Raw genomic sequence first — 25,884 nt, forward strand, 5'->3', positions numbered from 1 at the left:
AAAGCTACCTCCTGAGCAAACATTTCATGCTGTGTTGACTTCTGTTTATTTCTCCCTATGCTCTGGATTCTCCCATAACCCCAATCTTCACTGAACATCACAGTCCAGTTGGTCTTCACACTGCAAGTTCCAGCACAACTGAGTTTCTTGCTAACTTTCCCTTTTTGCTTTTTACTAACTTAATTGCCCATCAGAAAGTCTAGGCAAATATATTTTGCACCACTATAATGGATGAGAGCAGCCAGCTGGATTGGAAAAAGGCAATCTTTCAAGCCAAGAGGTCTTTGCCGCCTCCCTGCATAAACCCAAGAGCACATTCCTCAGTCTTTTGCAGCAATAGGAACCTTAACTTTCCCCACATGTCAGCTGCTGCTGCCATTGATAACTTTAAAAATGACCAAGCAAGACATTTAAGTGTATCCTGGACAGGATACAATGTAGCTATCGAAGGAACACTAATTGTGTATTTGGAAAAGTCTAATAAAACATGGATCATCCTTCATTCTGAAGTTTGGAGGCTCAAAACTTGTTCTCACGAGCCTCTTTAAATCACAAAGCCACAACATTATAGCAAGTAAAAAGTAAAAACAAGTAAGTTTGTGCTTGCACCTCACATCTGAAGTCCAACATACTGCAAGAGGAAGGAGAGGAGAATTTTAGAGACCACAGTGGTTTAAATGTATGGTGTGAATGTGGCCCATGAGTGTTGGGGTAGCCACTTAGGAATGCCTCCAAGAAGAGGGGACAAAAGAGGTTGTTGATTTGCCATAAAAAGTCGATGTGCTAACTAACTTATGTTACAGATGGAAATTGAGAAACAGTTGCAATTTAAATAGAACAATGAGAAAGACTGTGACCAGGCTCAATCTTCTCTCCAGGTGCTCACCATTGATGGGCAAAGTTTCTCGGTTCCCCCTTCCCATTTTCCATTGGGCTTGGGCCAGACAGCCCTGCAACCAGAGGACTGCCCATTGCACAGTGGGATATGGAGTTGTGTGTGTTATTTTTTGTGACACGTGCATTTATGCAGGGTGTCCAATCCAACACAGACTATTTAGAACTGGGACTGATGGAAGGAACAGCCCCACATTTCCAACTTCCAACATGAAAATACAGTGCAGCGACACCATGTTAATGTCCTGCAAAACGAGGGGGGAGAGGGACAGACAGCAAAATGAGCTTGGACAGCGGAGAAGCCTGTGTATCGGTTTGCAAAGCTAATGTACGTGAAAGTGAAAGAGCCCCAAGTCTCCACTGGCAGTCTTTAATCCAGCCCTCTCCATTTGGAATATGTTTGTTCTTCTTTTCTCCATTCCAACTTTGGTACGAAAAGGGATTAGCCATTTAGAAAGAAGGTTAGAGATAATCCTAGGCAGGTATTAGTAAGTGAGAGAAGATCACAGAACACAGTATCAGAAGCAGTGGATGTTCCAAATCAAGACACAAGCAGTTTTATTAAGAACAAATAACTATTTGCTGAAAATGGCAGGAAGGCAATGGCTGGATTTCCATTTCTTATAGCCCAAACCTATGCATGTTGATTCAGGTGGAAGCCCTATTGTTTTTTACGGGGCTTATTCGCAAGCAAATGAGCACATGGTTGCAACCTTGGTCATTCTAGAGGTAGACAAACAGAACACTGAGATCTGTAAATAGACAGCTAGAGCTTAAAAACAAAACAAAACAAAACAAAAACCTCCCTCTAATAAAAATAAGCAAAAATGCTTTGTGAATCAGTGCTTCAAATGTGTCCATTTTATGTCTAATTAAGCACTCATAGCAAATTTCAGATGATGGTACCTGTTCCAGGAACAGAAAGCAAACTACCACAACCAGATTCTCTCTCTCTCTCTCTCTCTCTCTCTCTCTCTCTCTCTCTCTCTCACACACACACACACACACACACACACACAAATATGAGTCTTGTGGTGCTTCATGGTTAACAAAATTATTATGGCTATCAAGTGCTCAGGGTGAGGACTTTCTCTGAAATATATTACAAGGCTGAGAGGAGGCAGTATCACTAAGAGCATTATAGCAGCTGCTGGCCCCCTAGTGCCACCTGACTTCCTAGGCCAGAAAGGTAATGGTTTGTTTTATGACCACAGCTGCCAAGTACCCCATTTCCCCTGGGAAACCCCCTTATTTTCTTACCATTTCCCGCAGGTGTCCCAAATGGCAAAATACCCCATATTCCCCTGGATTACGGAGCTCCTGCCGGCGGCCATGTTCTTCTGGTCCTGCGCCGGCACCGGATGTCGCTTCTACACACTTCTGGACATGCGTAGAAGCGACATCCGATGCCGCTGTGCCCATTTCCAAAATGTCCGCAGCGCCAGAAGTTGCTTCTATGCATGTCCGGAAGTATGTATAAGCGACTTCCGGTGCTGCGGCGCTGCTGATCCCGGATTTTTCAATCCGTAACTTGGCACCTATGTTTATGACTGACCTGCATCTCTGGTGCAGAAGGGAGCTCACACATGATCCAAAGTAGGCCTAGTTCAAGCTTAACATCAACTGCTATAGGGCTCTGGTTTGGTTTTGCTACAGGGAACAAGCTATGAATTATTTTATTTTATTAAGCACAGTTGTACTTCAACAAATAACAACAGCTATTATTATTACTACTACTACTACTACCACCACCACTACTATAATTCACTGCCATAGGTTGCAATGATGGCCACCAATCCAGATCGCTTTGAAAGACTGCAAATTTATGGAGAATAAGGTTATCAATGGCTATGAGCCACGATGCCTTTGTTCTACCTTCACAATAGGAGGCAATATATCTCTGAATCCCAGTTGCTGAGGAGCACAAATGTTGCACTCAGATCCTGCTTGTTTTATTTATTTGCATACCACTTAACCACAGCCCCATCTATGAGGTGTACAGGGAACCCAACACAATAAGACTGAACATGAGTTATGATAATAGGCTTTGGGGCCTTTCATAGGCATCTGGTTGACTGCTGTGAAAACAGGATGCTGGACCAGAAGGGCCCTTCGTCTGATCCAGCAGGGCTCGTCTGATGTCCTTATTAACAACAGGCTAGCATGGCTACCCTCTATGGATTCAATGTCTTTCTGCCCACCCCTCTCCCCGCACTTCTGCCCACACACCCCAACATCCATCTCTGCCGTGTCCAACATTTGCTTTGGAAGTTGCCAGGCATTTTAGTTAGACAAACAAGGACATCTGGCTTTCTTCCAAAAGAGGCCAATGGGCAGGAAGCAACTTTCCTTGCCTTCAGACACATCACACCCCCTTTTAGCTATTCACAGCGGGAGACTATCAAATGAGGAGGGGTGGTGTTTGTGTTAACACAATATTGTGAGTATATAAAGGGACACAAAATTCAGTGACTTACAGGGAAAAGGCAAGGAAAGAGCTGAAGGATTTTGAATAAATAACTACATGGCTAAAGGCCACCACTAGAAGCAATGCCATGGTGTGTATGTGTGCATGTGTTGGAAAGGAGACCAGGGTTCAAATACTCAATTGTAGATCTCATTGGATGGCTTCAGATAAATGAGTCCATCAGCCTAACCCAGGGGTGTCAAACTCAAATTCATCGAGGGCCGCATCAGCAGTTTGGTCACCCTCAAAGGGCCGGTTGCATCTGTAGGACTATGTGTCCACTCTTTATTATCATAAATTATTGTCACTGCATTCAATTATTACTGTTTTTTGTAATAATGTAAGTAATAACTAGCTCTGAAAGCAGAAACATAGTCAGAATAATGGCAAGTAGATATTCAAATGTACAATTATTGTACAATTTATTGAAAAATGATTTTTGGTAACAGACAGTATTTTTTTTTAACATACAAATATTGCCAAACGCTTGGAGCTGCTGTTCAGGAAGATGGATTTACAAGGGTCCCCCATCATCCCCCTGCGCCTCACAGGGTTCTCTGGGGAGAGGGGCTTGGGTGTGGGGCTGAGTGAGGAAGCCTTCAGCCCTTCCTCATTCCTGCTGGTTGGGGGGGGCAGAAGGGGGCTGGGGGGGGGCTCCTGCTCTGGCGCTTCATGGAGCAGAGGGCAAATGTAAGAATTCTCTGCACTGCAAGCCTATGTATCTTTAATACCCAATGGAGCATAGGTTTGTATAAATGGGTGTGGAAGTGCAGCCTTGGGTTGAGCCTCATAAGTCATACGATATGCAAACATTAATGTGAACACAAGGGACCATGGATCCAGTAATCAGCAAAGCACGCAGGTATCTAGGACAAGTAAAAATATTATATTCAACAAATTCTCAAACCGCTCTACTTTAGAATATTCTGTTGCAGCTAGCTGCAGCCTGCAAGTTAGTCTATTGGTCGATCCCTGCGAGGCTCTGCCCTTCTGGCCCCGCCCCCTCTCCCTGTGCGGAAGTGAAGCCGGAGTTTAACCCTTTCCGTAACGTTAGTGGCTGCTTCTGTTCGTTCCTCAGAAAACGGACCATATATCTCCCTAAAAAAAGCTCAACAACTCAAGCAGTCTCTCTGGAGTTGGCCACCCCTGATCTATATAAACTATCCAGGGAGGAATGGAGGGCTGCCTCCCTCCTGCCACCCCTCCCCTGCCAGATAATATGCCATTCTTCTCCGCTCCTTTGCTAGCCGCCCACCCCTTCCCCCTCCCCTTTTTCGCCAATCAATCCTTCTCCATTTGGGAAATTTACAGGAAACCCAAATTCGCTGTCCTTGTTGGGTGAAGCAGATTTTGAAAAACATAACACACACACACACGAGAGTGACACCCTGTGTGTGATTAAATGTCTTGAAATCTGCTTCTGATTTCCTCGGGAATCAGGAGGAGTTGATTTTTTCCTCCCCCCCCCCACTTGGATTGAAACCTTTTTTTAAAAAAACTCCTATTTAAAGGCAGCCCGACCTCAGTTTCCCCACTGTTGCTTTTCTCCCACCCCTCCCCCTTCCCACACCCCTCGCTGCTCTTTTGATCCCTCCCAGTGAAGCAACCCTTCATTGGGTAGTTCAGAGTGAGCGAGCGAGAGGGAGAAGCAGCAGCAGCAGCCAGCCCTGCCTCTGCCGCTCATTCCGGCGCCTCTGGAAGCCGCGGCTGCGGCTCCAGCGCGCTTGTCTCCTCTAGCCAGAAAGGGAGAGGGGCTTTGGAGGACTTACGGAGCTTCCGGACGAACGGCGACAAGGACAGCTTCGTCAGGGGAGACGACGCGGCAGCGGAGCGCGTTGCCACCGCCGCCACCGCCCCGCCCCACATTCAACCACCGCGCCAAAAGCGAGCGCGAAGTTGCGAGAGGTGGGGTTGGGGAAGGGAGCGGCGGCGGGCCATCTCGCGAGAGTAAGAGGCGAGAATGGTTTCCCGAAAGGAGCCCCTGGGAGCTGTAGTCTCCAAGCGGAGCGCTCCCTGGGCGCCTCCAGATAGCGGCCTGTTTGTCAGCGCGGCGCTTCAGCAGCAAGGTCCCGCTGCTGGGTCCTGCTGGCTGGGGCGCTCGGCGGGCCACATGAGGAGGTCTGGCGGGCCGCATTTGGCCCGCGGGCCTTGGGTTTGACACCTGTGGCCTAACCTATACTGAGAAGATAAAATTACTGTGGAACTCCCCAAAACACTGCCCTTAAGAGCAAAGGATGGGGAAATCATGGCTCTCCAAAACGCTCCCATTGGAATCCAACAACATCTGTAGGGCCACAGGATTCCCAACAATGTTGCAGAGGGTGGATAAGGTTCAAATGCACCAGATAAACAACTCAGACCACAATCCAAAACATGCAGATGCATGCACACAGAGAGAAATAATTCCCATTTATCTCAAATAAAAATAGTTAGGACTGGCATGTAAGAATGTATGAGCCACAAAGGAAGACAAGAGAATGAAAGTCTTTCTCTGCATTCTCTTTCAGAGGGATCTTTTTAAACCTGCCAAGCTTCCTGCATCTGATTAATATAAACTACAATGCCATGGAGAGGATCTCTTCCTAAACTGAAGTGCTAGTTTTCTATATGTGCAGGGGGTTGTCTCATAGTGGAACATTTATACAGGACCTCCCTCCTGCATGAGCCTAAAACCTTTAATTTTGAGATCTGGTTTTTGTGCTTACTCTCCCGCCCCCCTCCAAACCCACCCCCTTTCCTTGCTGCACATGTCTTTTAGACTGTAAGCTTGAGGACAGGGATTGTGTTACTACTGGTTTTTTTGCAAGTGGAAAAGTGGGGTGAAAATGCTTTCGAGGAATAAATCAAGTGGTACAAATATTAAACAACTGATCTTGGGCACAAGGGTTTGCATTGGGGGAGGGGTATTTTGGAAGGCATTGCTCATCATGGGAGGGAGAGAAAGGTCACACATCCTGAAACACCCTCATAGGCCTGCCCTCCTTTACATACAGTCCTTCCAGTGTGGTGTAGTGGTTAAGAGTGGTAGACTCGTAATCTGGGGAGCCGGGTTCGCGTCTCCGCTCCTCCACATGCAGCTGCTGGGTGACCTTGGGCTAGTCACACTTCTCTGAAGTCTCTCAGACCCACCTACCTCACAGGGTGTCTGTTGTGGGGGAGGAAGGGAAAGGAGAATGTTAGCCGCTTTGAGACTCCTTTGGGTAGTGATAAAGCGGGATATCAAATCCAAACTCTTCTTCTTCTTCTCTTCTTCCTTATGAATGGGGTCTCAGATATGCATCCTCTTAATAAGGTCAGCTTTTGTTGTCTATTGTGCAGCCTCCACTGGTATAAACATCCTGGCAGCTTTATGCAGGGTGAATTCAAGTTTTGGAGCCCATAAATACACCTGCTCAAGCCGCCCCACCCCCTCCTCCACCCCCCCGGGGAGATGTTACAATGGCAGTGGGTAATCTATGGCTTCCAAGGCACTGCTTTAAAAATTCATAGGGCTATTATCACCCAAATTAGTCCTGAACATGTCACCTCCCTGAACTCCCCTTGCTGCATACAAGCTCTGCCAGTAAAAGTTGTTAAGGGATGCATTGAAACCGGCAAAACACCAGCTGTCTGGGCTGCCCCCTCGTTCCATCTGCAGCCCATTCGACCCATTTCTGCAAAGCCAGCTTGCCACAGGGGGAGCTTTGCAGCCAGGATCTGCAATTGCATCGTCTCCTTGCCAGAATCCCCAGCTCCTGGGGTCTTACGCCAAGACCTAAGGCTGGCACAAGCCATGCTTGCTCCTCAGGCACGTGGGGGCTAAACAGCACAAACCAAGATCATTTTAGAAGAACATCAAACTATTACCTTGCTCATTTTGTTGGGGGGGGGATGGGAGAATCAAACTATGTGCCCATTCCTGTCATCCCACCTGTCTAGCAGTCAGTGTGTGTTTATTGAGAACTGGGAATAAGAAAGGCTTAAATAGACAAGCAGCCGACATATCAAGCACCTCCTGCCACACTTGGAGACAAATCCCATGGATGCATTCCATTCTCACAATGATGCCAGTTCAGAAATAAAGTTCCACTAAAATGTGGTTGGATTGTACTACTTCTTGAAGCGGATGCACAATAAATAGCTGTTTGGTTTTGCTAGTTTGGTGTGCTGGGATGCTTTTCATGCTCATAAGGAGGCTAGTGCTGCCGGTAGCATGTGCCACAGTGGCATAACCATTGAGCCAGGAATCACCCACCTGAATCCTACCTTTGCCATGCACCTCCTAGGTGGCCATAGGCAAGCCACCACTTAGTCTCTGATATCCTCACTCAAATGTACAATTCTACCAGCTGTAAGGATCATGACAAAACAATGTAGAATGCTTTGGAAAGCCTAACACAAGGAAAACATTTGCAACCTGATTTTATGTGACATGTAGGTTTTAAAGTCTGGCCCCTTCCAGTAGTGGAGAGTGTCTTCTAGACACTTGGCTGGTGCTATGAGGTCTGTGATATGCAGGGTCACCAGTGGGAGCAACACTCCCAACCTGGCACTCGCATCAGCATGCCTGCCTGACCTCACCACTGCCATGTGCACTCCAGGAGATAAGCTGCAGTGTTGAGAGGGCGGTTCCAGCCCAACACACATGCTACTAATGGCCACTTGGATGCCCTGCTCAGACACTCAGTTTGCAAAAGGAGGTTCACTCTCTTTCATACCACAGGAGACACTCAAGTTCCGTTCATTCCTTCTCTTCTCACACAACAGCAGGGGTGGAGAAACATTTTCAGCCCAAGGGCAACATTCCCCCATGTGCAGCCTTCAGGGGGCCATATGGCAGTGGTGGGCAGGAAGCAGTCGATGTGTCCCTTTACATTTTGTCCACAAAAACGTCCACAAAAAAAGCTTCTCCATCCAAGCAAACAAGATACAGTATATAAGCTCAAAGACACATTCTGGCTGGACAAAATCAGCTAAGGAGGGCATGGAGGAGCGAGGAGTGAGGCCAGGGGAGAGAGTCCCAAGGGCCAGAGAAAGAGTCTTGGGTGGGCACATTTGGCCCCTGGGCTTGAGGTTCCCCACCCCTGGTTTATGGACCCAGCAAAATGGGTGACATAGTTGGACCTTACAGTAAGTACATGCAGAGAAAGGGGTTCAATGCAAGCTGAGGAATCCAGTGAGGGCATAGCAGGGAAAATAGAACAAAGTCTTGTCTAGAACAAGGTGCCACAATTCCACAAGGGAGAGACCGAAGGGAAGACGCCGTTTCCTGACTTTGCAAAACCAAAAGAAATCTTTTCCCAAATGACATCCGTATGGTCAAGGGGATATTAATGAACAGCTCCTGTGAGCCTAATAGACAAAGAGACTATAAAGCAGAAATAGAAGCGCTGTTCTTTAGTTCCATCTGTTGCAAATGACTATCCTGCCCTGCGAGTCTATTGATTTGCCTGCACTATATCAAATTTTAATCACCATAAAATATAGGCTTATACAGCTTTGCCACCAACAAGTGCTCTTTGCAGACAGCTGATTATTTTGGGCATCCCTAGAAACCTGTAAGAGGGGAAAGTGATTGGTACAGAGTTAGGCTTCACAACATCCTCCTTTGCAGTTTATTAATGCAAAGTGACTGTCTTTGGGAACAAGGCTCTGAAGGAGACTGAGCCCAAACGGGTGGGGACCAAAGGGAGGTAAGAACTTCCTTGCTCTGCTGAGACTGGCAGATTTGCAGGGGGGGGGCAAAGTAATTATATTAAGAGTAATAGCAGCACTTAGGAACTGCTTCCTCATATACAGGTTTGTAAGTGAGAGCATGGAACCTTTTAGGGCCAAACCAAAGCAGCTGTCCCAGTTCAACCTCCATTTGCAGGTGGCAAATGGTGGCTGCCGCTTTCAGAGGGGGGACACTGACTGGGGGGGGGCTGCCATTTTATTTCCCCTCCCTGCCGTGGTGGGAAAACAATCAGTTTAAAAGCTGCCAACTGCAAGAGCCCTCCGTGCCTCCACATCTTAGGAGACTGTGGTTCCGAAGTGGGGCAATTGCCCTTTAAAAGGACAGACACTTCTTTGACAGGGGTGAGGAAAACATTAAGGTTGTGGCTGGACACCCTTCATAAGGCTTCCACAGGCTGCTGAAGCAACAGTTCTACCTGAGGGAGTTCCGGTCAAGACAGACCACAGGCCTCCATTCTGTTAATAGCACCAGAAAGTATAGAGACTGCAGAAGGGGTGGGTCTTAACTGCATTTTTGGGGAGATCCCATTTATGTTTTGATTTCATATGTAGCATGAGAAGCAACGCAATACAGCTGAGGATCTGCCAACTCAACCGAGAAAGGAGGCCAATAACAAATGGTCAGTAACTCCATGCGAGAATAGCGAACATAAAAACAAAAAACGGAACTATAGCTGTGTTCTTGAGAAACAAATATGCTTTCAATTGCTGTTAATCGAAGAGAGTGAGCAAGTCTCTCCTGAGACAAACCAGTCATCTCAGTCCTGAACTCCCCATGGAACTAGCAACCCATTCAGTAGCCCAGCAACCATATAATCCTTGCGAGCCTCACTTTTCTTTTCTTCTTTGAGCCTTGCTAGATGCTTGAAAGCAAAAAGGAAAGAAGAAGAAAAAACCACCCTGCTATGTGAAGATTATTCATAGGGGAAAAAAGCTCCATATGTTTGATTACTTGTTTCCTCTATAGGCTCAGATTCTATCAGCCTTCTCATTCTTGCTGATGACCACTTGAAGCACTTGGCTGCCACTTTCAGAAAGCAGGAGAGAAAAGCCTGCATGACTGAGAGCCATAGTTTCCATAGTCGTAAAGTACCCACCCAGAGCCTTGGGAGTGGGAGCTGGACCTGTGCATTCCCCCCTGTCGGTTTGTATTCAACCCTGGCCCACCCCCACCCCTGAGCCCTTGAGGTTTACAGTGGTCCTCCAACATGGCAGAAAATATGACAGTGAGATTGGTGCAATCTGCAGTGGCCACACAACCCCAGAGAAGATATCAGTGAAAGGGTTTCCCATGCCACAGCAACCTCATTGACAAATCATGGCAAGCCACATTACGCCTTACTGGGACCATGCAAAGATGGGTACTACTGGAAAGGAGCTGGCAGCCTTTTTGCTCCTCCCAAGTCTTTTTTGACTGCGGGTTTGTCCCACTTGTGCTGTGGCCTGTGCTTTTTTCCTAGAAAAACAGGTGCCAGTATTAACCATGAAGCTGTTACAGTAAGTGCCAGACCTTTTAACAACAAAAAAGAGGTGCCAGGACTGCATACCATTGAGTACCCCCTGGAAAAAAGCAATGGCCATGCCTAGAAAGGATGGGTCCGACTCACAGCACTTCCACCCTCGCCCTGCTCCTTTCCATGGGAAAACCCACTCTTTAGTGATGGATCGGAACAAATGGCAATCCAGGCAAAACCCCAATTGCTGTTTACTCCAATTGAGCACTGAAGAGCAGTTTTCCCCGGGGGGAAGCAGCAGAAGTGTGGAGAAGCCCTGAGCTATTCCAAAATTTGTCTCAGCTTGACACCTGGACATGGCTTTGTGGTTAAGCTCTCTCCTAGCTAAGTATTTAGGTGGAGCAAAAGGGCAGTGAACTTCTTTGCAGGAGCCTGGAGGTTTGCGCAGTTCCAGCTTCAGTGAGAATATGCCAAACAAGGAGTTTTATGCAGGTGTGTTATAGGAAACACAATGCATGCACAAATCTTTAGGTTGAGATCCTGAAACCACTTTACCCTCCAAGGATGTAAACCTTTAAGTCTAAAAGAAACACAACTGCCTTTCTGGTTATCTTACGTTGAATTTAGGCATATAAGGACCACTCACTAGAAAGCCACCCTGCATCCTCTTTTTAATACTGCATTAACTATTTTGGAGAGACAATCTAATAATTACCCAATGTGCTTTCTAATCCATTTGTAAAATAAAAAAAATTCCTTCAGTAGCACCTTAAAGACCAACTAAGTTTTTATTTTGGTATGAGCTTTCGTGTGCATGCACACTTCTTCAGATACAGTGAAATGGAAGTTTCCAGGCACTTATGTAGAGAAGGGGTGGGGAGGGGTGGGGATGGGGAGGGGGGATCACTCAGAAGGGTGGTGGAAATGGGTGATTGACTGACTGATAGCTGTTGATGACCGCAAACGACGGTCGTTTGCGGTCATCAACAGCTATCAGTCAGTCAATCACCCATTTCCACCACCCTTCTGAGTGATCCCCCCTCCCCATCCCCACCCCTCCCCACCCCTTCTCTACATAAGTGCCTGGAAACTTCCATTTCACTGTATCTGAAGAAGTGTGCATGCACACGAAAGCTCATACCAAAATAAAAACTTAGTTGGTCTTTAAGGTGCTACTGAAGGAATTTTTTTTATTTTACTTCGATCCAGACCAACACGGCTACCTACCTGTAACCTAATCCATTTGTGTCAGCTACAGTGCACTGGAACATCTATTTGGCCCTGTGCCTGGTACAGACAGCCTCCCTGCTGTACTGCTTGGCTGGCAAAGATTTAAGTGAAATCTACTGGTGGATGTTAGAGGCATTTATTGACGAGACACAGGAAATATGAGCTAGCTCTCAATCGACTGGGTGCAGTTTAAGCTTGTGGTGAAATATAAGGCCCTATAGGACTAAACTGAGGAAGTAAATAGATTTCAACTAAGCTAAACCTGAGACATCTCCTCTCCTGAAGTAAACAAAAAAAAAACCCCTAACATACACACTGTGTCCTGGTTTGTATAAAATGCTAAATCATGTTTTGTTTCGGCAAAGTATGGCTTGTTGGAGCATCCAGTAGACTAACTATGGCTTGTTTTCAAGCAACAAATCATGATGTAAAGCTGTGGTTTGTGGCTGCCTTACAAACCATAGCTTTTAAACTCTATTGTTTTGGCGTTATGTCCAATCAAAACAGGAAAATGAAGCAAGAACTGTGGCTTGTTTGCTCATCTAGGGGATGCATGTGGTTTGTTGAACAAACCATGGCTAAAACAAATCACAACTTAACTGTTAGGTGCAAACATTGCCACTCTTGTTGGCAACCCCACTAGCTTCACAGTAAGTAGTGGCTCAGGATAAACCCTAAAAGTTTGCAGCTGCAATGTATATGCGACCATTTTGATGCAAGTCCCACTGAGTGCATTGGGGCTTGCTCCAGGGTAAGTGTGTGTGTGTGTGTGTGTGTGTGTGTGTGTGTGCTGCACAAGTTACTTTTTTAACATACCACTTTGCTGTTTTGCCACATTCCTGCCAAGGCAAGGTGCTTAGAGCACTGTCTTCTTACCTCCACTAACTTGTTGGCGTGTTCGCGGAACACTTGAGCATATTCCTTCACTTCTTTCTCATTACCACTCTTGGCTGCTTCGATGAGAACCAGTAATGGAACGTTGGTCTCGAGGAAAGAATCAGATATATGATCCATCACTGCTTTCCGGAGCTGTGATAAAAGAAAGCAGAGAGCAGTAAGCGGCGGAACATTTATCTGTACATGGTGCCGACGACATTGATCTACCATTTGCCATTATGAATACGTTCACCGTCCCTTACCAAGGTATTGTAAGAATTGGTTTTTAGCCTTTCCCTTCATTTTTTGCATTAAGAACAAATGGAACCAACTTGAATGTAAAAAATAAAAATAAAAAACCCAAGCTGCTGATTAAGTAGATAGCACTGACCAGGGCAGGGACAGGTCACAGATCTCTTTCAACTATATAAAAAAAATCCCATTGAAGCCTTATTCATTAAATTCATTCAGTTTTGGGCACTCAGTCCCAAAATGTTCAGGGTAGTTATCAAGAGAGAGTAATGTATAAGATGCCAAGATAAAATAAATGAAATTCTTAACACGGAACCTGTAGGGAAGGTCGATCATCACGGCTACAGACCTTAAATACAACCCAAGACATTTTGGTGTCTGAGAAAGGACATCTTATGATGGTATAATGCAGTGTTTCTCAACCAGTGTGCCTCCAGATGTTTGGGGACTACAACTCCCATCATTCCTGACCACTGGTCTTGCTAGCTAGGGATGATGGGAGTTGTAGTCCCAAAACATCTGGAGGCACACTGGTTGAGAAACACTGGTATAATGTAACACAAACTCTCACACATGTAGAGAGGGGGCTGGAAAGGGGACTAGAATCCCCTTAATTAGAGGCCCTCTTTGACATGTACAGTCATACCTTGGAAGTCAAACAGAATCCGTTCCGGAAGTCCGTTCGACTTCCAAAACATTTGAAAACCAAATCGTGGCTCCTGATTGGCTGCAGGAAGCTCCTGTAGCCAATCAGAAGCCGCAGAAGCCCCATCGGATGTTCAGGTTCCAAAAGAACATTTGCAAACTGGAACAATCACTTCCGGGTTTGCGGTGTTCGGGAGCCAAAATGTCCGAGTTCCAGGGCATTTGTGATCCAAGGTATGACTATATAAGGACACCCAGGGTTTGTACAGGTGAGTTGAATAAATTAGGGGTTCCTATCCATGGTCTGTGGGCCACCAGTGGCCTGTGAGGTTTGCTCAGGTGGTCCACAACATGTAGTTGAAGATGGGTGATGGAACACCCATTGCATGAAACATCTATATTGATTTTCAATTGCATTTTATTGCTTCTTTTATTTATTACATTGCATTTTGTTGCATTACAATTTGAATTCCAGTGCAATAACACACAGTGTATAAGAAATAGAAGAAGCAATATAAGTATAATTAAAAACCACAAAGCATCTAGCACAGAACATTACAATAGCTACAACGGGCAGGGGAAAAAAGTTTTAAGTGGTCCACCAAAACTCTCAAGAAGAAAGTAAGTTTGGAAGCCATTGAACTAAATGATTGTGGGGATGTTTGTTTTACAGAACTATCAGTGTAGGCTCTGCTTTGCAGCAAGACAGAATTAGTAGAAAGCACGTGTGTCTCTGTCCTAAGAACCACAGTGAGACACCGAAAAATGGGAGAATGATAACAGGGGATGGGTGTCAGCTAATGGAGGTAGGTAGATGATCCATCGAGTTACCTTCTACTTCAACTATTCAATGTGAGTCACTATAGAAGAAAAAGCTGGGAGGAAGCAGATTAGGTTGCACAAAGTGGAAAGTGTGAGAAGAGGAATAAGTGTGTGGGGGGGGGATTCAGTCAATGGCAGAGAGGCTTTCTTTGTTGAGGACTAGAAGGTTTAAATCAGAACAACATCAGCCAGACGTCTACCTAGCTGATTCTCACTAGGTGTATATTGTGGTGGATTACAAACCAGAGCAATTGCCTTATTTGACCTCCAGTCCACCCAAGAGATATATGATTAAATGAGACTAATTTCTTGTTAGACCCTCAGGCTACATGGCTCCAAGCCTGTTGACTTTGAGTGCACAGCTTTTCATGTTTAATAAGAATTATACCCCAAAACCTTAGGGAAATGCACAAAGCAATGAGTGTTACATGATCGCCGAACTATTGCAGTCCCAAGGATTCAATCATCTTTCCTTACCTTACAAAAATTGGGAAAAAGTATGACTAATGTGTGGTTTCTAGAGTGACACAAGAGAAAATGGTGCTGTTATTTTTAAGTGATATTTTAGCTGTTGTTTGTGTTGTTTGCTGTTGTTTGTGAGAATCACACATCTTTAACCTCTTAGTTTGCTTTCAAAGACATGTAGAGTTTTTTTTGCTACAAATACAGCACTTCCTTCACTTTCTTCAGAAGTTCCATCAATAAAACCAGATGATTAAAAAAAAAACCCTGTTAAATTCAATGCTAATCGTTTCTTTTTTAAAAAGAATTTTATTTCAAGTGAAATCAACATGCTAGTCTATCAAGGACCATTATCACACCAATGTGATAAAAAGTTTTTATTAAAAAAAACAAAAAACAAAATAGAACACCGCCTCTTTTGGGAAATCTCTTGGTATGAACCTAGCTGGACCCTTAGATCTTCATCTGAGGCAATTGTCTGGTTGCCCTCTCTGAAGCAGGTTTAGAGGATGGAAACAAAGGGGAGAACATTTTCATTTGTGGCTCCCCATTTGTGGAATACTCTCCTCAGTGAGGTCTACCTGGCACCATCATTAACATCTTTTCTACACCAGGAAAACACTTATACTCTCAGGCATTTGGCAGATAGTGATGATTTGCTGGATAAGAGGTTTGATGTCAACGTTTTTTAGCTGGGCCCATTGTTGTTCTACATTTTTATGAATGATTTGGATAAAGATATTGAGGATATGTTCATCAAATTTTCAGATGACACCAAACTGGGAGGGGTAGCCAATGCCGCAGAAGATAGAATCAGGATTCGTGATGACCTAAGTAGATTGAAGAACTGGGTCGAAACTAGCAAAATGATTTTCAATGGGGACAAATGTGTCACGGTCCGGTTGGCGGGCGGTTGAAGCCCTGGCTGAGGACGTCAGGACCAGAGGCAGGATGGTGGTGTAGAAGCAAGAACAGGTGCAGGGCTGAGGGTCCAGCAGCAGGCAGTCGCAGGGTGAAGGAGCAAGGCAGAGGTGAAGGTCTGGGAGTCAAGGAGCAATATGTCGGCAAGCCAAAGGTCCAAGGTCGAGGAGCAAGGCGTCAGCAAGGCGAGGGTCCAAGGAGCAAGAAACAATAGGCCAGAGGCAATCAGGCAGGGATAGCATTGCTGTGGCAAAGAGCTGAAGGGAAATGCTGAGCTTTTATCCCTCCCAGCTCCTGCCACCAGGTGCAGTGAGGTATCAAGTGGCCTCACCTGAGTGACCACTCCTTGCCTCTCCAGCACAAACTGAGGTCTATATCCTAGTGGCCACTCCTTGCTTCTCCAGCACAAGCTGAGGCAGGCCCCAGTCCTGCAAAGCACTACAGGCCCCAGAGCCTGACTCCTGCCCATACTCCTGACAAAATGGAAGGTTCTGCACTTAGGTAGGAACAAGGGACACCTGGATTGCCATGTGAAAAGTATCTAGGGGTCTTACTAGAACACAAGCTTGATGTGAGTCAGCAGTGTGACGCAGCAGCAAAAAACAAACTGTGGCTCATTATGCAGGTGACACTATAATATACAAGTGAGGATGACCATTGGGTCATATTTCCAACATGCAATTGGAATCACTCAACTTAGAGTAGAGGTAAAGGGAACAGTTGACACTGTGGTCTAAACCACTGAGCCTCTTGGGCTTGCTGATCATAAGTCAGCAGTTCAAATCTGCATGATGGGATGAGCTCTTGTTGTTCTGTCCCAGCTCCTGCCAACCTAGCAGTTCAAAAGCATACCAGCATGAGTAGATAAATAGGTACCACTGTGGCGGGAAGGTAAACAGTGTTTTGATGTGCTCTGGCACTCATCATGATGTCCCGTTGCACTAGAAGTGGTTTAGTCATGCTGGCCACGTGACCCAGAAAGCTGTCTGTGGACAAACACCAGCTCCTTCGGCCTGAAAGTGAGATGAGCACCGCAATTCCATAGTTGCCTTTCAGTGGACGTAACCGTCCAGGGGTCCTTGACTTTGTCTACTTAGAGTAGACCTATGGGAATTCTGGAACATGACTAAATGAAGTCCATTAATTTTAATGTGTCTACTCTAAGTAAAACATAGTTGCATATCACCCATAGGTTTTGTTCTAAAGAGAGAGAGGCTACTTTGTACAATTTCTTTACCAAAAAATGCATATCAGCACATCTTCTTTTCACTTCTCTACACTAGATTAACCCAATTTCTATCAGAATAAAATTTTATTTGCACTCTCAGCAAACAAGTGTCATGTCTTTGTGAATTGAGCTTTTGAAGTGCCCTTGTATGCATGTTGAAAGGTACAGTTAACAGCTTTTACATATGTAATGGGATACCAAAAATTTAGCAATCTATCAACAATAGCCTATAAGGAATGTCTTGACAAAATCATTTGTTAAATGTGACAGGAGTGTGAACATAAGGCGTTCTTCTAATAGCTTGAACGGATGCGTGACAAGGGAATATTAATTGCCCCAGACAAGATATTCAAAGGTATTAGCTCAGCAGAACCAGTCTATTCTATCCAATTAGGGCCATTCATCAATGTAAATAACTGTTCGAAAGCTACGGTAATCTTATTCACCCACCCACCTATGCATTGCAACAAAGACCAGGTTCCTCTTGCAATTCTTCCTTAAGGCCAGCAAAGCTAGTCACCGGCAAAGAAAGAAAGAAAGAAAGAAAGAAAGAAAGAAAGAAAGAAAGAAAGAAAGAAAGAAAGAGCCAAGGAGACTTGTGACACCTTGGAGGCCTACTAAAGCATTTTGGCATCAGCATCCACAGGTCCTCTCCAACAACTGAGCATGGGGAATGTGTTTGGAGAAGCACAGTTGTTTTGAGGGGAAAGAAAGAGTTCCACAGAGAACTCCACACAGGAACAATGCCCACCACTTGCTCTCCTTACCACTTCTGCTATTGTGTCCCCAGTGTCATCTGCCAGGAAGCACAAAGGCATATATTTGGTGGTAAATAGTCCACTCAAACTCATATCTCCTGCTGGAACCATGACCAGCAGGTGCTATCACCAGCTCCATAAAGAAGTAGGCAGTATACAAAATACCATGCTGTGTTCGTAGTGGCTATGAGTATGACCTGGGAAGTCCTTACTTAATAATTTTTCAAACCCCTTCCCTTGATTCTATCATCGCCTGATGGTATTGTTGTAACCTGCCCTGGGACCTCACGGTGTAGGCAAGAAATCTCATGGGAAAATACATAATCAAATTGTGCGGAAGCCGTGGACTCTTGAGGGGGGGGGTGTAAGCAAGCAGCTATTTGCACAGCCTGAGCCCCACCTCTCTCTCCCCCCCCCATTTGTAATATGAGGATAATCAATATTGACCTGCCTTGCAAGAGCTTTGAAAGGATTACTCAGCTGATGTATGACAGAAAACCCTTGAAATCCCTTATATAAATGCTAAATATTATTACCACATCTATTATTAAGTACAAATGACATGCAATACTGATTCAAGTCAGGTGTGCTCCAATTCATTATTCAGCCCCCCTCCCCCCCCAAAAAAAAACATTTGCTGGCATTTGCCTGCAGCAGTCGTGGTGGCGGATGGGCAGAAACACTCTGCTTCACATACACTTGAGCAATCAACTTTTCTTTTCAGGTGTCCAGTTGATCAGGAAGGTGCTCAGGATTTTCCCAAACAACGTATCACATTATACAACAACATAACATATCCATACTTTTAACCTAAAGCAATTAATGGCATATCACGAGGGCAGGTTTCTGCGTCCTGTTTAGGAAGTGGGAAGCTGGCGGGGAAAGCTTCTCTTTCTCCCTACGCCCCATTCTGGGCTACTTTGTCATCAGAAACATAGGAAGCTGCCTTATACTGAATCAGACCACTGGTCCATCTAGCTCACTCCAGGACCTCACTTAAGACCTCAAATTTCAGCTGAGCCCTGTGTGACACCAAAATTTGGCACCCACTGCTGCTCGTGTTCCATTCTAAATCATAGTTGTGTCTCCCTCTTCAGCACCCCTAAGGCTCCGCACCCAGTGCAACCGAACCTGTTATAAAGTGATTTTGCAAATTGGCCACAATACCCAAGGTGAGGTGCACTGGAAATTTTATAGGCTTTCCAGTTGCAGGAACATAGAAAGCTGCATGTGTGGTGACTTCTCATCCCTACCTGGAGATGCCAGAGACTGAACGTGGGGTCTCATCCATGCAAAGGAGTGTGGTGGAGTCTCCTTCTTTGGAGGTCTTTAAGCAGAGGCTTGACAGGCATATGTCAAGAATGCTTTGATGGTGTTTCCTGCTTGGCAGGGGGTTGGACTGGATGACCCTTGTGGTCTCTTCCAACTCTATGATTCTATGATTCTATGAAAGCAGGTGCTCCGCTTACCAGCCCCACTTCTAACTGCATTCAGAAGTTAAACTGACCTTCAGAATGCCACTTTTTATTGTTCTATAATGATTTTACCCTGCACACAAACAGTATGTTTCCGAGCACAATTCAAAGTGTTGGTGCTGACTTTTAAAGGCCTCAACAGCCTCAGCCCAGTATACCTGAAGGAGCATCTCCACCCCCACCATTCAGCCCGTACACTGAGGTCCAGTGCCAAGGGCCTTCTGGCGGTTCCCTCGCTGCGAGAAATGAGGTTGCAGGGAACCAGGCAGAGGGCCTTTTTGGTGGTGGCGCCTGGCCTGTGGAATGCACTCCCAGCAGATGTTAAGGCAATAAGCAACTATTTTACTTTCAAAAGACAACTGAAGGCGGCCCTGTTTAGGGAAGTTTGTAATTTGTGATTCTATTTTTAAAATCTTGTTGGGAGGTGCCCAGAGTGGCTGGGGAAACCCAGATAGATGGGCAGGGTATAAAAAAATTATTATTATTATTATTATTATTATTATTATTATTATTATTATTATTATTACCTGTTTGCTGCTTACTGTCATGAAGGAAATTAAATTGTCAATTTCTGTTATGGAGAGTTAATAACATAATAGAAGACTTATGGCTCTCACTGATGCCATACTTCCATCAAGTTCCCGGGGCTGCAGAGATCACCACTAACAAAAGTCTGCCAAACCTTTCTTTGCAACTGCTGCAAACAGCATTGCTTTCAATGTTTCCCCGTTTAGTGTGCGGTGTCTTGAGAACCCACTGACAACCCTATGACTTGTGTTGGCTATTGTGTGGGCGCAATCAAATATTGATTGGCACAAACAGAAGCAAGCCTTTCCACTGCAACTTAATCACACCTGGAGACAGAAATTGTACCTTAAAGTCAAAGGCTGTATTACTGGAAGGTGCGGGGGAGATCTGGGAATTGTGCTCATAAAACAAGACAAATATTTATTTAATTTTTTTGCTGAGGAACTAAAAAAGAAGGCTGTGAATCTTGAAGGGGCAGAAAATGGACATGCCATACATCCGGTCCACTCCATATTGACAGAATGAGGTAGGTAATAATGACAGGAAATTTTTGAAAATCCCAGATTCAGTGGCACATTTATAAGCATTTCAAGGGAAGCTAAAGAAAATTGATTAATAGTAATAATTTCCTCTTAACTTACAGGTTTTATTTTTAAAATAGATTTATACATTGCCTTCTTCTGCCAACCTAGCAGTTCGAAAGCACATAAAAGTGCAAGTAGATAAATAGGTACCGCTTCAAGGGGGAAGGTAAACGGCGTTTCTGTGCGCTGCTCTGGTTCGCCAGAAGCGGCTTTGTCATGCTGGCCACATGACCTGGAAGCTGTACGCTGGCTCCCTTGGCCAATAATGCGAGATGAGCACCACAACCCCAGAGTTGGTTACGGCTGGACCTAATGGTCAGTGGTCCCTTTACCTTTAAGCTACTGAAGGTAATGGGGCCCTTTATATGTCCAGCTGTCCTTTGTCAACAACAAATTATCGCTGTTTTTTGTGTTGAATATATGCTGTATGGTCATTTATGGACCTAATAAGTATCTAAAGCGATTTGCACATAACAAAATACGTATGTTATCAAAGTAATTGATATAGAAATGAGCAAACCAGTGGTATTTTAGGCTAGACTTACATCATAGGAGCAACACAAAACAAAACATTGTTGCTGTATGTAAGTTTTGTTTTATTTTATTTTTATATTAAATTTTGGAAATGTACATCCCATTTTTTTCCTTTACATTTTTTGGGGGGCCCAAGTGGGGCCCTAAGCTATACCTTGTTTAGCTTATACGTAAATCCGGCACTGGTTAAATGCCAGCAGCATTCGTTGCAATGTCCATTACTGATAGACTCCTTCAGACAACCTGATTCCATTTGTTTTGGAATTTGGAATTTAGTGGCATTGTGACTGACAACTCAACTCACAATGGAGGGGTGGGGATATAGCCTAGCTGCCTGAATCCTACCTGAAATGATTTTTTGGGGTTTCTACACAAGCAGGGCTTCTTGACAGGAACTTCATTTTTGTGCTTGTTCCTCTTGCTACACAGGCAGCTGGCTTCTTCCAGTGCCTTTCCAAACATGTATGCTTCTTCAAAAATGACTAATCTATAACAAATTATTTTAAGGAGAGTGGCTGGGCATATTGGCACAAAAAAACTGGCGTTACAGAATTTTCCATGTTTAAGTGGCACACACAGACTTCATTCTTGAAACCACCCCCTACCCGGCCACCACTGCTCAGCACAGTCCACAAGCTGAGTACGGCCATAACTGTCACCACAAAATGATGCAACACGGCCAGGGATCCAGCGGCAAACAGCTCTGGGTGTGCTTTATGGCTGATGCAGCCCCATAAAAAGATATTGAAACTAAGAGAATTTATTAAATATTTACTAATTGCTCCAAATGGCAGCCAGCGCCTGCAGTTAGCCAAGCTAAGCATTAACGTTAATCAAGGTATTGACTGTGGTAAGCGCTGGGGAGGTTAAGGGAGCACTGTACATCAAAAGGTTCCAAACAGCACTTGCCAACCCCTAAGAGACAAGCGGGAAATTTCCACTTTCCCAATCTCACTTTTTTATTTGATGGGAACGAACGTTTCCCATTATGAGAACTGACTGATGTATTTAGGAGAAGGAGATAGCTTCGGTGGCAGAGCACTTGAACCTTCCCTATACTGGTAGAGTGGACAATTGTGTGTGTTGAGGTGGACTGAGGTCCTCCTCTGAGGGTCTTCTAGTGGTTCCCTCACTGGGAGATGTCAGGATACAGGAAACCAGGCAGAGGGCCTTCTCAGTAGTGGTGCCCACCATGTGGAATGCCCTCCCATCAGATGTCAAGGAAATAAACAACTATCTGACTTTTAGAAGACATCTGAAGGTAGCTCTGTTCAGGGAAGTTTTGAATGGCTGATGTTCTACTGTGTTTAAAATATTTTGTAGGGTGGCTAGGGCAACCAAGTCAGATGGGTAGCATATAAATAATAAAAACATCCTCATCATGTGTGTTGGCCCTACTCCCTGACACCACCCAACCTTCACACATTCTAAAGCCCTGCTTATGGATGCAAAGCCCAACAGGAATGGGCTTGGTGCCCTCAGTTTTTGCAGGACACAGACACTGGCAGCCACAACAAATGTTCTAAAGAGGAGGGAGCCACAGAATCTTCTCATCTCGCTTTCCCCCTTGTAGGCAGATTAGACCCAGAAGAATGAGCGGTGGTGAAAATGGCACCCACTGCAATTTTTCTGGTGGGGAAAGCAAACACTGAAAGAGGGGGAAAATTAGTTTCTGCCCACCCACTGCCCCAAAACTGAGGGGGGGGGAAATAGTGCCTGTACATTTTATCAATGTCAGAAAGTTTCATTAAAAGGAAACAAAAATCTGAGAATCAGAAGAGGGAAAAAAATAATCATCTTGGGGGGGGTGAACCTTTAGCAAACTTTTCTGTTGATTTCCATGGATATAGCTCGCATGCCGGGGATCGTAGCAAAGGCTTCTGAATGGATGGACCTTGGAAATGGACAGGGCTAGCAGGCATGATTTTGGCCCCAGATCCCCACGTGGACACTACCCATTTACTGTAGAATGTCCATGCAGTACATTGGCACACATGCAAGAGACCCTTGGAATCTCTAACAAATGACTTGGGCTTTGCTAAACTGAAGTTTCATTAGTTTCAGCTTTTGAAGGGGAAAGTGTCAATTTCAGGGAGCGCCAAATTTGCCAGTTTATTTTATTGTGGGGGATCAGTTTTCACTTTAAACAATGGATCTTCCATCCTGCTGCCATCAGCATGGCATTGTCGGACATGTGACATGCCCACTTCTTAGTCAGGATAAACTGCTGACTCCCAGAGACCCATGGCCTTCCTCCTCCTCCTCCTCCTCCTCCTCCTCCTCCTCCTCCTCCTCCTCCTCCTCCTCCTCCTCCTCCTCCTTGTTACTGCTGATGGCAGGGGCTTCTGTTTGCCTTGCTTTCTCCTTCTGGCAGAAGAAGCCCAGAGGACGAGGGTTAGTGACTGGACAGCATTAGCAGAAGCAAGGAGGCAGAACAACTCAGACAAGGGTCCCCCACTGATTCCATCTAGGCCAGGCTCATCCTTCACAAAAGTGATTCCGGCTGCTTCTAGCAATGGATCCTACAGTGCTCTGAGTGGTCTAAACCAATGATCTTCAACTGGTGTGTTGGTACTTGCTTCTGGGCCTTGGCCTGATGTAAGGTAGGCCACAACAGCAGCACTACTTCCATACAAATATATGGCCGAGTAAAGAAGTGGGTTGCAGGAGGAGTTTGCAGCCAGCAGCAGTTCTATTTAGCGGATTCCAGCCTCTGGGAGCTCATGAGCAGAACTTGTGAGCAGAGGCATTTGCAAGCTTGCTTTGATGGGGAGACCCAGAGTGCTGTCTCATGGAGTACATAGGAACAAGAGACATGGCCTGTGGTGGACAAACTAACTAACTAACAACCCTTTGTGAAAGCCATCCATGGTTAATGCTCAAGGAAGTGGCATATAGTCTTCCATAACATGGGAACATATGGCTTCAGTAAACATTATGTGTAGAGTAAATGAATCTGAACCCTATAATTACGTAGCAAGGAAATTACGGCAGACCTTGCAAAGTAAATCAGCAACATTAACACACTCTCCATTTGCTCTGAAGTGATTTAGAGTGCCATAAAAAAACAACACACACCATGTCACAGTGATAAACATCTCAGGAAAGACATTCGGTTGGGCGAGGGGGGGGGGGTAGCAGAATGAGTAATTTGAAGCCAAAGCAAGGCACCAACCAAACCACCATTCTCCATGGTGCTGAAATCTGGAGCCCCTCCACACAGCGAGAATCAGCCATGTTTTATAGCTTGTTTTACACGCATAATGGTCTCAAATCCATCTGGATCTGGTAGTGAAGTATCCACCTCCTTACCCTCTACCCCCCAATGTAATCTATGTAGGCAGACTTGTTGTGCAGCAATAACCAAATGGTTGTTAGCGATATTAATTTTAAAATAATGGGGGCTGAACACCCACTCTAGTGCTGGCTTTGCACAGGAGGGGAGCACAGTGGCAACAACAATTAAACAACAACAACGCCAAAGCAACATATACAAATCAAAGTTCCTGCAATGACTGGGCAAAGTTTAAAGCTTAAATATAGACAGCCCCTAAACTTAGAGTTGTATGAATTCACCACCACTCATTACATCATGTCACAGATAATGTCCAATAAATAGCACTAATGTCAACTGCAAAACTATATTCTGCCTGTCCATTAAAGGGAATAAGCTACCTGAAGATGAAGGGTTAATCACATTTCCCCAGCTACAAAATATAACACAACCAGTGCTGGAAAACTATGGGACTTCTACAAACTCAGGGGAAGACATTGGGATTGTGCTAACCTACACATTTATGATGCTATGATTTGTGGAAAGGCCATCTGCTCCTCCCATTGCTGCTGCTTCAATAAAGAAGGAAGAGGCGTGTTTGAAACAACAACTGCTCCTGCCCAGATCACAGACCTGCAACAGGGCCTTCTCAGTGGCAGCTCCTCATGTGCAGAATTTTCCTGGTGAATTTCATCCACCTCTCTCATTATATTCAGGAGGGCTTTGAAACTTTCCCAGACATTAGATGGGAACCCCTGGCAACTTTGAAACTATTAACTGTGAGGGTATGTGTTTGTTTTTAGAATATTTTAAATTAATTCCATGTTTTGCTGTGCATTCTCTGCCTCACGTGAACATTGTAATATCATTTCCAGGACACTGTGGAAAAGTATTTTAAAACAGGCTCCTTCCTGCAGTCATGAAAATGTTTACCAAGTCCTACCTCTTGGACTTCTAAGACTTGGCATGGAGGGATTTCAGAGATGAGCAAAGACTGGTGCAATTTCCATCCGTGCTTTGGGGCTCAAAGCTGTGCTGGATGTTGATTCCTTGCAGCTTCGATCTCAGAAGTGCCAGAACACTGAGATGAAGCTATATGACCAATCATACGCAGCATATTTTCTTGGAGGACAACAGATCTCTCATCTCTTGGCCGCCATGCAGCCTTAGAAAGAGATGGCCACAATGGCTAATGTATTCAGGTGCAAGATGAGTGCAGCTCAATATTCCAATAACTCAACATCCCCATCCACAAAACAAATCATCCCTAGGAATAAGCTCAGCCCAATCTAAAGTTAAAATTCAGTTTTGCATATATATTTTTAGAGTGTGTGTATGTGTACACAACCCCAAAGTACGCTTCTAATGAGGCTGAAATTGGGTCAGGATCTTAACAAAAACACACCAAGGAAATGAAATAGACTGAATAATGAACTCAACTAGGATGGCAGCACAATGGGAAGGGGGAGAAAATAACAGTGTTGTCTCACCAGTGTCAGACATATTGTACACAGAATGTGGAAAGAGTCACACTACTGCCTTTTTCCATGGAATGTGTATTCTCTTAAGTAGAGACATTCTGCAATGGCAAAGAGAAGTTTCTGCCAGTGGAATGCTCTCTTATTAAGCTGTATCCTTATCTGAGGAACAGTGCATATCCCAGGTGAAAACATTCCTGCAGAGCAAGGGGTTGTACTAGATGACCCTTGGGGTCCCTTCCAACTCTACAATTCTATGATTTTATATTATTTTTTTAGGTGGGCAG

General features: G+C 44.9%; 1 protein-coding gene across 4 annotated transcripts in view; it reads right to left on the reverse strand.

Moving 5' to 3' along the window:
• Positions 1–25,884, reverse strand: part of CTNNA2 (catenin alpha 2) — a 512,597-nt gene that overhangs the window by 115,774 nt on the left and 370,939 nt on the right. For all 4 annotated transcript variants that reach the window (XM_035103046.3, XM_088660663.1, XM_035103044.3 and 1 more), the window contains one exon: positions 12,637–12,789. In XM_035103046.3, coding sequence (XP_034958937.1) covers positions 12,637–12,789 — 153 coding nt within the window. The remainder of the gene's footprint in view (positions 1–12,636; positions 12,790–25,884) is intronic.

Source organism: Zootoca vivipara, chromosome Z1, assembly GCF_965207765.1.
Source record: "Zootoca vivipara chromosome Z1, rZooViv2.hap1.1, whole genome shotgun sequence".
NCBI classification, from domain to species: domain Eukaryota; kingdom Metazoa; phylum Chordata; class Lepidosauria; order Squamata; family Lacertidae; genus Zootoca; species Zootoca vivipara.